General features: G+C 40.8%; 1 protein-coding gene across 2 annotated transcripts in view; it reads right to left on the bottom strand.

The window, feature by feature from the left end:
• Thoc7 (THO complex subunit 7) overlaps positions 1-14616 on the bottom strand; it is an 18274-nt gene extending 3658 nt beyond the window's left edge. The window contains exons 1-4 of one of the 2 annotated variants that reach the window (XM_046452927.2): positions 14457-14616; positions 2451-2568; positions 1631-1758; positions 1239-1325 (exon numbers count right to left, since the gene is read on the bottom strand). In XM_046452927.2, the coding sequence (XP_046308883.1) occupies positions 1239-1325; positions 1631-1758; positions 2451-2568; positions 14457-14475 (352 nt within the window). In that variant the 5' untranslated portion in view covers positions 14476-14616. Of the gene's footprint in view, positions 1-1238; positions 1326-1630; positions 1759-2450; positions 2569-12340; positions 12463-14456 lie in introns of those variants that run through there. The other variant, XM_046452928.2, reaches the window with a different exon arrangement.

Here is a 14616-nt window from a genome sequence, read left to right as displayed (position 1 = left end):
TGCGTGCGTGCATCTAATTCCAGCAGCTCTGGAGGCTGAGCCAGGAGAATTGCAAGGTTTTTTTTTAGTTGTAGGTGGACACAATACCTTTACTTTATTTATTTATTTTTTGTGGTGCCAAGGATCAAACCCAGTGCACCACACGTTTGAGGCAAGTGCTCTACCACTGAGGACTGCAAGTTTGAGGCCAGAAGAAGAAAAAAAAAGATATGGGGATGTAGCTCAGTGGTAAAGCACCCTGCAGTCAATCCCCAGAACTAAAAGAAAAAAAAAAAAAAAAGAGGTCAGGATAAAACTTTATCTTAATTAGCTCTCTAAAACGTGAAGTTTATTGTTTTGGAACTCAGTATATTACTAAGCATGATTTTTTTAAATTAAAAAAACCTCCATTACAATATAATAGATATTCAGTATAACACAAAACAAAAACAAAGAAAACCTAGATAATAAAACTCACAACCCCCAAATAACTGTTTACATCTTCTATTTTCTTCCAGTTTTTAATATATATTATCATAATTATGATCGTACTTTTTTTTTGGGGGGGGTACCAGGGATTGAACTCAGGGGCACTCGGCCACTGAGTTCGATCCCTGGTACCCCCCCCCCCAAAAATTATTTGAAAGTTTATGAACTATATAAGGGTATACTCTAGTTAAAAAGAAGATTAGAATAAAACTAAACTTTAACTTTTTCTTGTTATATAGTTAGGCAGCCTGAATATATCTGCTTCCTTTATACTTAATGAAAACCAACTGTGTTTAAATTCTCCTCTCTCTCTCATCAAACAAATCGACCCTATAACTAGTGTACTTATATAAATCACTTTTGCTGATTAAACAAAATATTCAGGCAAAATTGTCTGAAGACAGAAAAAAAGTAGTACTAAGAAATATCTGGATAATCAATACATCTCAGCAAAAACTTTTTTTCAGCAGATCATTCCTTTTTTTTCTATTTTCTATTTATGGTTTTAAGAATTAAATGTTTCTCCTAATTCTTTTTTTCTTAAATTTATTTTTTTAGTTTTAGGTGGACACAATATCTTTATTTTATTTCAATGTGGTGCTGAGGATCGAACCCAGTGCCTCACGCAAGAGCCACAGCCCCAGTCCCATCCTGATTCTCTTTGTCAATTAAATCGATTCTAGCTGCTGATTTTACCTCACATTAAAAACTGCATGAAAATATCAGTCAGTAGTAAAGTATTTGCACATGAAATCCCTCAAAACCCTTACCTTGGCGATTTTTTCGTATTCGTTTTGCTTGAAGAATCTGCTTTTTGCACTCAGCAATTTTTTCATGAGCTCCAGCAATACTACATTCTATATAAAAGGGTATTTTTTAAAAGATAGTTAATAACAACACATATAATCTCCATCCATTTTCAATTTTAAAACGTGTTTTAAAATTGAAGTCCTATTGCTAACTAAATAGATGCTGGTATTAAAAAAGTAGCTGTAACCCCAATCATCATACCACACTATAAACTTTTGCAGATACCACTTACTGTATGCATTCTATTAATATTGTAAGTAACTTTTATCACTAACCCAAGAATATTGTTAGTAGGTATTTTTCCTTTAGATCATAAAGAATAAAAATATAGACGAAACATTATTATTTTTACCTATTTCTTTGTAAATTTTTTCATAATTTTCCATTTCTCTGAGATTCATGTCATACACCAGCAAAGTTTTGCCCATTGAAAATTCACATTGAGATAGTGTACTCAGCATACGTTGGTACTGGCTATATCTGATGGAAAAAAGAGGAAAAAGATGTTTGTGGATTGCTAAAATTAAACTACTTTAATACAGGCAAAGCTTTGTTAATTAAGTTATATCACATTCTGAGACAAATGTTTCCTTTAAAAAAAATCTAGAATATCCATCCCTTATGTTTTCTTTTTCCTTTATAACCAGCTATGGTTACAAACGTAAGACGGGCCTATTGTTTTTATCGGTGTAGGCTTAATTCAAGCAAATCTGTCTGAATTGTTTAAATCATTTTTAAAAATTATTTTGATTAAGAAGTCTGCTTATTTTCACAATTCAATTCTCATAGTTTTTCCGTTCTATATGTATATTACACTTATTCTGTGGAAAGTGAATCCAAATGAGGAAGAATTTTGTTAAAAACCTAGATATCTTGCAGGAACTTTATTAACAAAGGAAAGAAGTTTCATTTAGATTATCTTGTCCTGTTAAATACTTATCTGCTAAAGGTGACCATGTTAACAAGCCTGAATTTAGTCTTCATTTCTTCTTTTACCTGCTTTCTACATGTTTGTTTTATAAGGCCTCCGAAGAGAAGTAAGAAAAAAAAATCTTTTGATGAGACAAGAAGTGACTTAAGTGGACAATTCGGTGAGTGAAAACTTAAAACATTAACAGGACCTTATTAAAATGACATCAGTACACTGGCATAGAGACAAGTGAAATGAATACCCTTCCTCCTGGGATCCAGAGTTGCACCACTTAATGAAACTTTTCACTAGCAAATTAATTCTTCGATCATCTCCAGCACCATCTCCATCAATGAGGAGACGCTTCCGTATCACTTCGTCTGAAGAGAGAAGGGCAAAGTGAATTAAAATGACCACTTAGCTCTTGTGACTTTTCAGGACAAATAATCAATATCACTATTCAGATGCTCATTGAAAAGATAATTATTGAAATGTCAATGTGCTTGGGGCTGGGGTTGTAGCTCAGTGGTAGAGTGCTTGCCTAGTATGTATGAGGTACTGGGTTCGATCCTCAGCACCACATACAAATAAGTAAATAAAATAAATGTCTATAGACAACTAAAAAATATTAAAAAAAATGAAATGTCAATGTGCTTAATGATACTGAATTGTATTAATGGCTAACTAATATCCCACTCTTCAGTATACACCCAAAGGACTGAAAATTAGCATACTACAGTGATGAAGCCACATCCATGTTTATAGCAGCTCAATTCACAATAGCTAAATATGGAATCAATCTAGGTGCACTTCAACAGATGAATGGATAAAGAGAATGTGGTACATACACACAATGGAATATTACTCAGTCACAAAGAAGAATGAAACTATGGTATTTGCCAGTAAATGGATGAATCTGGAGATTATTGTGCTAAGTGAAATAAGCCAATCATAAAAACCAAAGGCAGAATGTTATCTCTGATATGCAGTTGCTGACTCACGACAAAGGGGAGGGAAGAATAGAAGTTCACTGGGTTAGACAAAGGGGAATGAAGGGAAGGGAGAGGAGATGGGAATGGGAAAGACAGTAGAATGAATGCGACAGAACTTTCCTGTGCTCATATATGAATATACAACCAGTGAAACCCCACATCATGGACAACCACAAGAATGGGATCCTAATCAGAATAATCTATACTCCATGTATGTATGATATGCTAAAATACACTCTATTGTTATGTGTATCTAAAAAGAATAAAAAATGGCTAAGTGGATAAATTGTATGATGTGTATCTTACAAATACATATATATGTGTAAGTTTTTTTTTTTTTTTAAAGAAAGTGATTTTCTATTGTGTGTCAAGGTATCACAGGCAAAGAAGAAAAATCTTCAGGTAGAATAAAAATAAATAAATAAGCAACCAAGAAAATAAATTCTTGGATAACTTTTTTTTGAAAAAAAAAAAAAAAGAAAAAGAAGAACCTGTCTGGCTGGGCGGCATGGTACACCACTGTAATCCCAGTGGCTCAGGAGGCTGAGGCAGGAGGAGCACAAGTTCAAAGCCAGCCTCAGCAACTTAGAGACGCCCTAAGCAACTTAGTGAGACCCTGTTTTATAATAAAAAATAAAAAGATCTGGGGATGTGGCTCAGAGGTCAAGTGCCTCTGGGTTCAATTCCTGATGGGAAGGGGGGATCCTTGTCCTGAAAGGCAGTGGTGAGAAGAGATAGAGTAAAGAATATTTAAAAAGACAGAGTGGCGGACTAGGACAAGAAAAGAGAAGTCGGTAAGGGGAAGGGAGTGAACTGATAAAATACAAGTAGAATACAGTTATCTTAAGTTTCCCCATGAGAATTTCTTTTCTTTTTCTTTCTTTTTAACAAAACTGTCTCATTTTGCCCTGAGGAAAAGAGAAAAACAGAAAAGCAGTACAGACCGGCAGTGACTATAACAAGTGGGGTCCCAACCTGCCTGCCTGGCAGGCCTGAGCTCGTGTTTGGACCAGAATCATAACAAAAAAAGGCCAGGGGAATCCACAATACAATGTCATTTCCCATCAGCCTGGCAAAGACCAAAACCTGACCCTTCAAAAGGTTGGCGAGGGCATTGGGAAATTGCACTCACATATACCAGAGGGTGCACACTGTCAAACTCTCCAAGGCCACGGGATGAAGAGTGCACGCACCTTTCTGACTCCATAGTTTAATTCTAGGAATTGAGGCTTTAAAAATATGTGCACCTACACACACAAAGGAAGGTATAAAGGGTTGTTTGTAGAAGTGCTGTCTGTAGTTGAAATATTGCAAACCTATATATTCACCAGGAAGAGACTGGTTTAATTATGAAATGTTCATATAATAGTATGCAGCCAAAAAAATAAGATTGGAGTCTATACTGATGCCAAGAAATCTTATTTTTGTGAAGTAAAACGAAAACGTGCGGAGAAGCACAACATGCTGTGCTATGTGTAGAATGGAGGAGCCTGAGACCGGGTATGTGTGCGTGTGTACGTACATCACACAGGCATGAGTGTAGTCAGAAAATATCTTTGAAAGGATTCATAAAACTAGTAATAGTCAGCCAGGTGTAGTAGCATATGCCTGTAATCCCAGCAGCTTGGGAGGCTGATGCTGCAGGATTGTGAGTTCAAATCACTCTCAGCAACTTAGTGAGGCCCTAAGCAATCTAGGAGAGGCTGTCTCAAAATAAAACATAAAAAGGGCTGGGGATGTGGCCTGGGGGTAAAGTGCCCCTGGGTTCAGTACCTGATACCAAAAACAAAACAAAACAAAACAAAACAACTTTGGTAATGTTGGTTGTTTCAGATGAGAGGGACTACATCTAAGAGATGAGAAAAAATGTAATTCCTTACATGCCATTGTACAAGGATTTTGTTTGCTTATTTTGGGAGGTTTTGGTTTCGTTTTTAACCAAATGCACTTTTTAAAAAATGAATTTTTAAAGTGTAAATAATTCCTGGAGAGGCTGCATGATGAATCAACAGCAAAATCTTTAAACAATAGTTCCTGTGTGTAGGCAGGAGGATTTCTGAGCACAGGTGCAGCGGAGATAAAACCTGGGAAGGCAGAGGACTCCAGTTTTAAAATATATTGTGGTAGCATGAGATAGACATTTTTAGAATTGAGTTTGGTTGTCAGGCATGGTTTTGAAAGACTGCTCAAGCTATAGATTCATCAGATGTTTTATATTTTAAAAACATGAACTAATGCTTTTGGTTTTTAAACACATACAATGTTATCTAAAGAAACAAAAATAAAAGTCCTCAAAGAGATTAAAATGCAAAATGATTTTTTAAAAAACTATCTCAATGTTTCAATTTTTTAAATGAAACAAAACAAAAAGAAGCCAGGTGTGGTGGCGCATTCCTGTAATCCCAGAGGCTCGGGAGGCTGAGACAGGAGGATTAAGAGTTCAAAGACAGCATGGCTGAGTCCATAAGCAACTCAGTGAGAACCTGTCTCTAAATAAAATATTAAAAAGGGCTGGGGATGTGGCTTTGGTGGTTAAGAACCCCTGGGTTCAATCCCCAGTACTAAAATAACAAAAAAACATAAATAAAATAAATAAATACAAGGAAATATCTACAGGTGAGCTAGTCTGGCAGAATTGATGCTCATTACCAATTCTATCGAAATTTCAAAGAACATATGGCCTTTGACTCAACAACCCCAGATGTACTTAGGCAATTATTCAGTAATTTCTCTTACTTATTTTTGCTCTTTTCAATCCCTGTTGTCCCTTCCTCCCCACCAAACCGACCTTCTACCCAGATGCCTAGGCCTTATGCTTAATATTGAGGACAGTGGATTTTGAATGTAAATGCATTCAGGGAACAGAAGAAAGCATATGAGGAAGGGGAATCTATCATAAGACCTGATTTTTTCAAGTTTGATAACTATCTAAAAATGTTGAAACATATTTTGTGATCCTTCTAGCTATTTTAAGACCTGTGCAGTTTTCTATATATAATGTAATACACCAATTAGAAAAGTCTTCCTGAAAGACATGTAGAACATGGTTCAGGCCAAACCAGCCAAGTCTCCAGGCTCCTCTCATCCTCCCTACTTGGGAGAAAGGTTATTGAGGGCCAGCACTATGTCCTATTCCTTCTGTTTCCTCCTAAGCCTCTCACACCATGTCTTATACATTCAAATGTTCAATAAATATTCTTAAATTAGATTTGTGCTTCCTGCACAGGACCATCTGCTTTCTAAAGAGCTTTGTTTCAACCAGCCACTATGGAGGGCTAGCAGGCAACCACCTTATTTTTGTTTCCACAGTGGTGATTACTTGTACAAAAGACATGAATATCTGACCAATCAGATGTATCCACAGGTACCTCAGCAAATTCTGAGGATATGAAATAAAGACCTGAGCCCTTTTACTCTCACTGGAGAAACAGCACACATAGGAATACACACGCAGGGAGGCGGGGATTGTTAAATGAGTGCCACAGTGCCACAGGCAGTTGGTAGAGATCAGGAGTACAGCTCCCTTTAGCTTGGGGAAAATCAAGAGGTTGAGTCTAAGTGGCTTTTTTGTTTGGTACCCATGATTGAACTAAGGGGTGCTTCCCAGCCCTTTTAAGTTCTTATTTTGAGACAGGGTCTTGCTAAATTGCTGAGGCTGGCTTTGAGCTTGAGAGCCTCCTGCCCCACCCTCTGGAGCCCTGTGCGCCATTATGCCCAGCTGAGTTGCTCTTTTGACACTTAAAAATCATCAATCAAAAAAACTGAAAGGCAACCAATTCTATCAAAATTTCAAAGAACATAGAGCCTTTGACTCAACAACCCAGATGTACTTAAGCAATATGACACTGGATTATGCACTGAAACATTATAATAACAAATACTAAAAGCACACCAAATATACATAAATAGGGGAAAATTAAACAAATTTTAGCATAGGAACAAGAGGGAGTACTCTGAAGCTATAAGGAAAAAAGAATAAGTACTCCATGTATTGATCTAGAGATCATTTAAGATACCTTGTTATAAAAGGTGGAGAACAGTATTACGGTATTCTTTTTCAAACAAAAATCAGGGGAGATGAGAATATATATTTTTATGAGCTTACATTTGTTTGGATACCCTGGAATGACAGACAAGAAACTAATTACAGGGATTACCAAGAGAGCGGGCAGTGTAAGTGGGGTAGACAGACTGGAAATGAGAAAATATCCTTTTGTTTGGTTTTTAAATCAGAAGAGTATTCAAAATGTTAGTTTTCTTTTTCTTGGAACTGGGAATTGAACTCAGGGGCACTCAACCATTGAGCTACACCCCCAGCTCTTTTATATAGAGACAGTATCTCATTGAGTTGCTTACATCCTCACTAAGTCGCTGAGGCTGGCTTTGAACTCTCTATCCTCCTACCTCAGCCTCCCGAGCAACTGGGATCACAGGCGTGCGCCACTCTACTTAGCTAGTTGTTATTAAAAGAAAGTTCAAGTCCTTTCCCTTCACCCTGGGTAAGGAGAAAGCTGTGAGCTCCAGTGTGGGAGCGAGAGACAGGCTCAGGGGCCTGAGTGCACTAGAACACCAGGAAGACTGGACAGATGACAGAAGTCAAATAGTGGGACCCGGCATCATATAGGCAGTGGGGTGGGACTTTGAGAGTGCATATTAATAAATGCCCTATTACTAAATCCAGGCTTTGCTGGTAGGTAACTGGGAGTTGCTAAAGATTCATGGGCAGAACTTTCTAGAAGGATCAAGCTGAGAGCAGTGTACAAAATAGACTGAAACCAGGAAAAGCCCAGAAGCAGGAAGGCTGGGGCTGCCAAAGCGCTTGCTGTTAGGAGATAACATGACCTAAATTAAAAGGAGAGATTAGAATCACAGGTCCTGGGAGGCAGGTTAGGATGAGCAGAGTCTTGGTTAGGAAGAGGCAGGGGCCAATGCCAACGCTGGGGGAGACTTGAGAGGGAAGTGGAAGACGAGTTGTGGCAGGGAGGGGATTCCCTGTCTAGGCACTCACAGGCCTCCTCACCATTGGCCTGATCCCCCTTCAATCTGAGCATACCTCCTCACAGACAATCTCCTGGGTTACAAATAAAAAACTGGAGCCAATGTTTGCTTATTCACCTAATGTCTACTTTGTGTGTGTGCACACAGATCAATATTTAACCTCATCTGTAAAATGGGAATAAAACTATCTTCTTTGTAGGGTTGCAGACTTCACGGTATGGAAAGACACAGAGCCAGTCCATGGTAGAAAAAAGCAAAAAAATATATTATCCTTATCTTTATGTTGAATTTAATCCTCAACTTGTTTCATCCTAAAGATGTTCAAAAGTAAATGTCAAAGGTATATCTAGACATATCTATATACCTATGTGGATACATTTCATGCATTTATGCATACACAATTTTCTCCAATTATGATTCCTCACAAATTTGCTTCTGCCTCAAACTTATTCCAAGGTTATGCATTTCTGGCTTAAACTTTAAGATAGCTGCTGCCTAGAAAACTCTCTGCAGACAAAAATTACTGAAATAACACATATAAAGCGCAGAACACAACTCCAACAGAAACAAAATCAAACAAAATGGTGTGGCCCCAATTTGAGAGCAGCTTCTATTATCTCTAAATTTAGAGTTTTTAAATTTAGAGAAAAATTTTTAAATGCTTATACAAATGGTATAAACATTATGATTTTTAATGACACCCTTGTTATTGTTAATGACGCCTTAACAATTAGGTCCATACTGAACACATCTAAAGCTATACACACTGAGTTCATAAATTATCATACATGAAGCCTACCATAAGCAATCTGATTGCTTACATTAGTAATTCGGTGGGCTGTGGTCCATCCTGTAAAAACAATAAAGATGGCTTGGAAATTATTTTATTGATATTAAATTAAGATGAGGTAAGGCCTTGCAAAAACAATGTTTGTTCAGATTCCTGTTAGATTCATCATTAGATCAGCACCACTCATGAGTTATTAAGATGAATTATATGTGGCTTGTTTGTTAAAGATTCCTTATGGCAAAGTAACTCTGGGGCCCTTTCAAAAAGTTCAAAAAGTTTAAACTTTCAAAAAGTTTAAAAATCATTAAAGTAATTTTTAAGGCCAATAATGTCAAAAAGACACATAAAACGTGGGCAGAAAGAACAATAAATAAGACGGTTTGATTCTTCCACGTAAATACTGGTCTCTCCTGAGATCCTTAGGACCAATCTAAATAAGTTGCTGATGCCAAAGTAAATTTTTCAAGTCAAAAGTGTCTAAAAAATTTTTTTTTAAAAAAGCAAAAAAACAGTGTGGGGATCTTCTGTTTTTCTGTCTCAATGCTTAGAATATGGTGCATCTCAAGGATGGAGTGCCAAACTTGTTTATCTATTTGGGCTAAAGAAATATGAAACAGTTGAAGTACGTTAGTTATCCTCTTGCTGGAATAGTGGATTATGGAATAAGCTGGACAAATCTACTGGCACTGGTGGAAAAAGAAAGGGAATCCATTTTTTGTCCCACCAATAGCAGCAGCAAATACTTAAGCGCTGTTCACACACTTCTTGGTGAACATACATCCCATGTGTCTCCTTTCACTCTGAAAAGTGTCCTGGCTTGGCTACTAAATGGTCACTCAATTTCAAAGGGCTTTTACATGTGGTATCACACTTCATCCTTGAAACACCCTGTAAAGTGTGCTATTATCTTTCTTTTATAGGTGACTGGTGTCACCTCTGTATTCATAACAAAATATACAGAATTACATTATTATACGGTTATAGTGCAGTTCCGTTATTCTGTCATATTGTTTATAGGCATATTAAAATCATTATTTCAAATTTTAACAAGCATATATCCATGCATTACACCTTTCTGATTTAAAAAAAAAAATCTGTTGTCAAAACCAACAAGCTCTATTAAATGGAACGTAGAGATGACCCCACTCCCCTTCTCGTCTCCCATCTGTTGCTCTGGCATATCAATGATCTACCTAATGTTCTCTGTACTGCAAAAAGTGCTTTTAAAATGATTTTTAACAGGGTACTAACACTGTTTAATACTCTTTAAATTAACACCTCCAAGATACAAACTGTTAACATATTTTAAATTAACAGTGACAACATCCAAACTATTTTTCAGTTAGCCAAAATGATATGGTGACATCAGGGGAGAGAGAATAAAGGAATTTGACAGTAACTTTCCAGGACTTCCACTCTTTCATCTATAAAATGACAATGCTCCCAGTGGCTCAGGAGACTGAGGGAGCGGGGATTGTGAGTTCAAAGCCAGCCTCAGCAACTTAGAGAGGCCCTAAGCAACTCAGAGAGATCCCTTCTCTAAATAAAATATAAAAAGGACTGGGGATGTGGCTCAGTGGTTAAGCCACTGAGTAACCATGGGTTCAATTCCCAATATTCTCCCCCACCCCAAATAAAATGACAATGCTGGTGATAACATCTGTAGTCCAATATCTACAGATGGCAACATAGTGCTCCTCTCTACTTCCTTCAGAGGCAGTGTTCTTCCTCAAATTAGGTGCAGAAATAAAGGGCTTCTGTATATGCATATGCAGACGTAAGGACTGCATGAGGACAAAGCTAACCAGGTACCCCAGTTTTAAACCTTTTAAAAGGATACTGTTTTGTTGTTGTTGTTTTGGTACTAAGGATTGAATCCAGGGCTCTTTAGCACTGAGCTACATCTCCAGACCTTTTTATTTTTTATTTTGAGATAGTGTTTCACTAAGTTGCTCAGAGCCTAAGTTGCTGAGGCTTCAAACTTGCATTCCTCCTGGCTCAGCCCCTGCCGTACCCAGCTCACACTGGCTCTCATCTAAGCACCAGGGACAAATACTGGTCCTCCTCTAAGAGGTTTTCAGAATATCAAAAACTTCCACTGCTCACTGTCCTCTCCTCTGACGTCACCAACCCAAGCCCATGTCTTTCACATCAAATACTTCACATTGGGCTCCCAGCTTCCATTCTGGGCTTTCTAGAATGCACTCACTACCCAGCAACTGAGAATGATCTAAAAGATGAAGTGATCATTGACTCTCTACTTAAAATCCTCCAATCATTGCCAGGTGCCCAGAGGACAATCCGTCCCTTCCATAGCCTACACAGTTCATCAGGAGCTCCACTTGGCTTCCCTCCCTTTACATCCCTCTCCCTGGGTACACCCCAATTGGCCTTCCTCATCTTCACCCAAGAGGTACAGTCTGTTGTCACCTCAGGCCTTTGCCGCTACCTGAAATACTTTCTTGGGTGCTTCACATGGTTGATCTTTTCAGATCTCACTTTAAATGTCAGCTTTCAGAGACATCATACCTGATCAACATATTTTATCCTAATTGTTGGCAGCTCCACCCCCATTACTTTATCATCATTCCATCAAATTCATTCTCAAAACTTAATTATGCTTCTTCTCAGAAATTATCTTATTTACTTATTTGATGGCATGCTATTACCTCTCTCCCTTAAGCAGAAGTAGGGGCCCTCCCTCCTCTGTTGTGTTTAGAAGGTCTGAAACACTTACTTGTTGACTAATCACAAATATTACTCATTTCAGCTCATTTTTCTCCCCAAGAGCAGAAAAGTCAGGGAAGGGAAATACGAGCAGATTCAAAGATGGAGAGGGCACAAATCTCATCATAGGAGAGTAGAACAGAGGTTAGTAAACAACTTATATTTAATATTTACCGAACGTTACTATGTACTGGATTCAGTGCAAAGGCTTTTACTGCATTTCACCTTCAAAACAACCCTCCGAGGTGGATTTCACCATCTTCATTTACAGAGAAAAAAGCTGAGGTTCAAAGAAGCTAAGTAACCTGCCTGAGGTCAGACACTTTATATTAGTGACAGAGTGGGGATTTTCATGGTCTCAAAGGATGTAGGGGCACTTGACTGCAGTACATTTGCCAGAACTCATCTCCTTTCCATCTCCCATTTACAAAATACCTCTCCTTTGGAGTGCTATTTCTCAATAAATATAGAAGTAGCCCTAGTAGGCCCAGAGTCACTCCAGTCACAACGTGGGATCATCCTGACTCTCCCCTTCCACGCTCACTCAGGCACTGAAGCCCTGGCACCCTACCTTATACCTCCCAACCTGTCCACTTCTCCGCATTCCCTCTTAGTCAGTCCCATCCTGGTCCAAGGCCCCATTACCTCTCACTTGGACCATCGTAAGAGTGAAGAGCAGGAACTCTGGAACCGTCTGCCTGGTTTGAGGCCCAGGCTTTCTAACCTACTACCTGTGAGACTTCAGACAAGCTACTTAATCTCTTTGGGTTCCAGTTCCATCTGTAAAGGGGGGCAATAATTAGAAAAGTGCCTGATACATAGTGTAAGTACAATATACATGTTAGTAAGGGACAGGGAATTTACTTAGCACCTCAACTTTTCCTCAACATGCTTCACACAGTACAGTGATGTGTGTGTGTGTGTGTGGTGGGGGCGGGGGTAAATGCAATTCTGGGGCTGGGATGTAGTTCGGTGGTAGAGTGCTTGCCTAACACACACAAGACCCTGGGTTTGATCTCTAGCCCACAGCCCAAAGTAAATCAACATAAGAAAAGCAAATCTGATTACATGACCCACATCAAAAATGTTTAATAGCTTCCCATTACAGTTAAAAATCTTTGGTTCAACTTTCTAAATTGTAGTCAATACTTCTCATTTTTTACTCCTTACAATATTTTAGGCTCTTGAACAAGTGGAAACCAAGTCCAACTATACCTATTTATCCTTAGAGGAAAAAGAAAAAAGGGATTAGAGTAATTACTTCACAGAGGTTTCCTACTCACTCAGTGTACAACCTATTCCAAAAGTTCCCAGGTTTGCTCTTCCCGCGTGGTATCATGGGTAACCCTTACAACTCATTACTTAATGTGTCCTTCTCACCAGTCTGTAACCTCTGAGGAAAAGATCTTGCTTGTTGGTTCTAGGCTGTAAACCCCAGCAAGGCCTAGCTAGCCCAGGCATTATAAATATCTACTGAATAAACAAAACTGGAAGCCAGCTGGGGTAGTGCAGACTTATAATTCCAGCAGCTCAGGAGGCTGTGGCAGGAGGACTGCGAGTTCAAAGCCAACCTCAGCAACTTAGGAAGGCCCCAAGTCTCAGTGAGATTCTTGTCTCTAAATAAAATACTTAAAAAGGCTGGGGATGTGGCTCAGTAAGTGGTCAAGCACCCCTGGTTTAATTCCTGGTACCAAAAACAAAAAACGAGAGAGAGAGAGAGAGAGAGAGAGAGAGAGAGAGAGAGAGAGAGAAACTGGAATGAAGCAGAGTTAAATTCCCCATGAAAGTCCCTGGCCTTTAACTGCCCCCCCCCACTACTTCTTACGGGTCCCCACATTTGGCCTATCCCCGTTCTTCCCATTGCCTAGCTCCTTAATGTTGGGACCGTCTCCGCCCAGGGTCCAGAAGCAGCCTCTTCACAAATAGCATCAAGACCAACAGCCTTTCCCTTCCCAGGTGCCCCAGAACCTCCCTTCCTAACAGGAAGCCTTCCAGATTCTTCCTCCAGTTGCCCATCATGCCTGTTCACCATTCCCCAAAGTGTCCCCTTACTGATCAGTCCCTAGCCCGTCCACCTTACAAATACTCACAAAACCAGCCCTCCCCAATCCATTCCAGCTGACAAACCACCCGCCCCAACACACACATTCTCTCTCACACACATACACACTGTCCCCATGGCCCTGGTGGCCTCAACCTATAAGGGTGGCACACCAGTGAATCTCCCAGGTGCACTTCCGACTGCCCTCCAGCCGCCCCACTCATTCACAGCCATTCCTCTCGGACCCTGGCTGCAGCCCCCTGTCCCCACCCACATCCCAAGGCTTCCTGGCGATCCAGCCTATTGTCTGAGGGACCCCTCCAGGTGTAAGCAGCCACCCCCAGGCCCCGGAACTCCTGCCCAGCCCCTGTAAGCAGCCACCCCACAGGCCCTGCGGCATCCCGAACCCCGGCCTCCACGCTCCCTAGCCCGCGCCGCTCCCGGGACCTCCCTCCACGGCCCCTGGAACCACGCGCCCGCGCTCGGCTCCCAGCCCTCGGGACCCCACGTGTGCCCGCGGCCCCCGACGGCCGGCCCAGCACCCGCTCCCGGTGCCCCGCGCGGCCCCTGGGAAGGCCGGCCCGGGAGTCGGCGTGGCTCCGAGGGCGGCGGAGGCTGGGCGCGGCGGCCGGCGCGGCCGGGGGCCTGGGGGACGCGGCGGGGCGGCCGGCGGGACCCCGGGAGCGGCGCCAGGCCGCGCGGGCCGGCGGCGGGCCTCACCGTCAGTCACGGCTCCCATGGCGTGCGCGGCGGCGGCGCAGGCTGGAGCGGCGGTTGGCGGCGGCGGAGGTCAAACTCCCACAATGCAGCCGGGTAAACAGCCATGGAGGAGGAGGCGGCGGCGCCCGCGGCCGCCCGCTCCGACGCCTGAGTCGCGCCG

Source organism: Marmota monax, unplaced genomic scaffold (assembly GCF_021218885.2).
Source record: "Marmota monax isolate L192 unplaced genomic scaffold, Marmota_monax_Labrador192_F-V1.1 WCK01_AAM20220418_F8-fsc00042, whole genome shotgun sequence".
NCBI classification, from domain to species: Eukaryota; Metazoa; Chordata; class Mammalia; order Rodentia; family Sciuridae; genus Marmota; species Marmota monax.
Note: the sequence above shows the minus strand (reverse complement) of the source record. Positions and strands in the feature narration are given on the sequence as shown.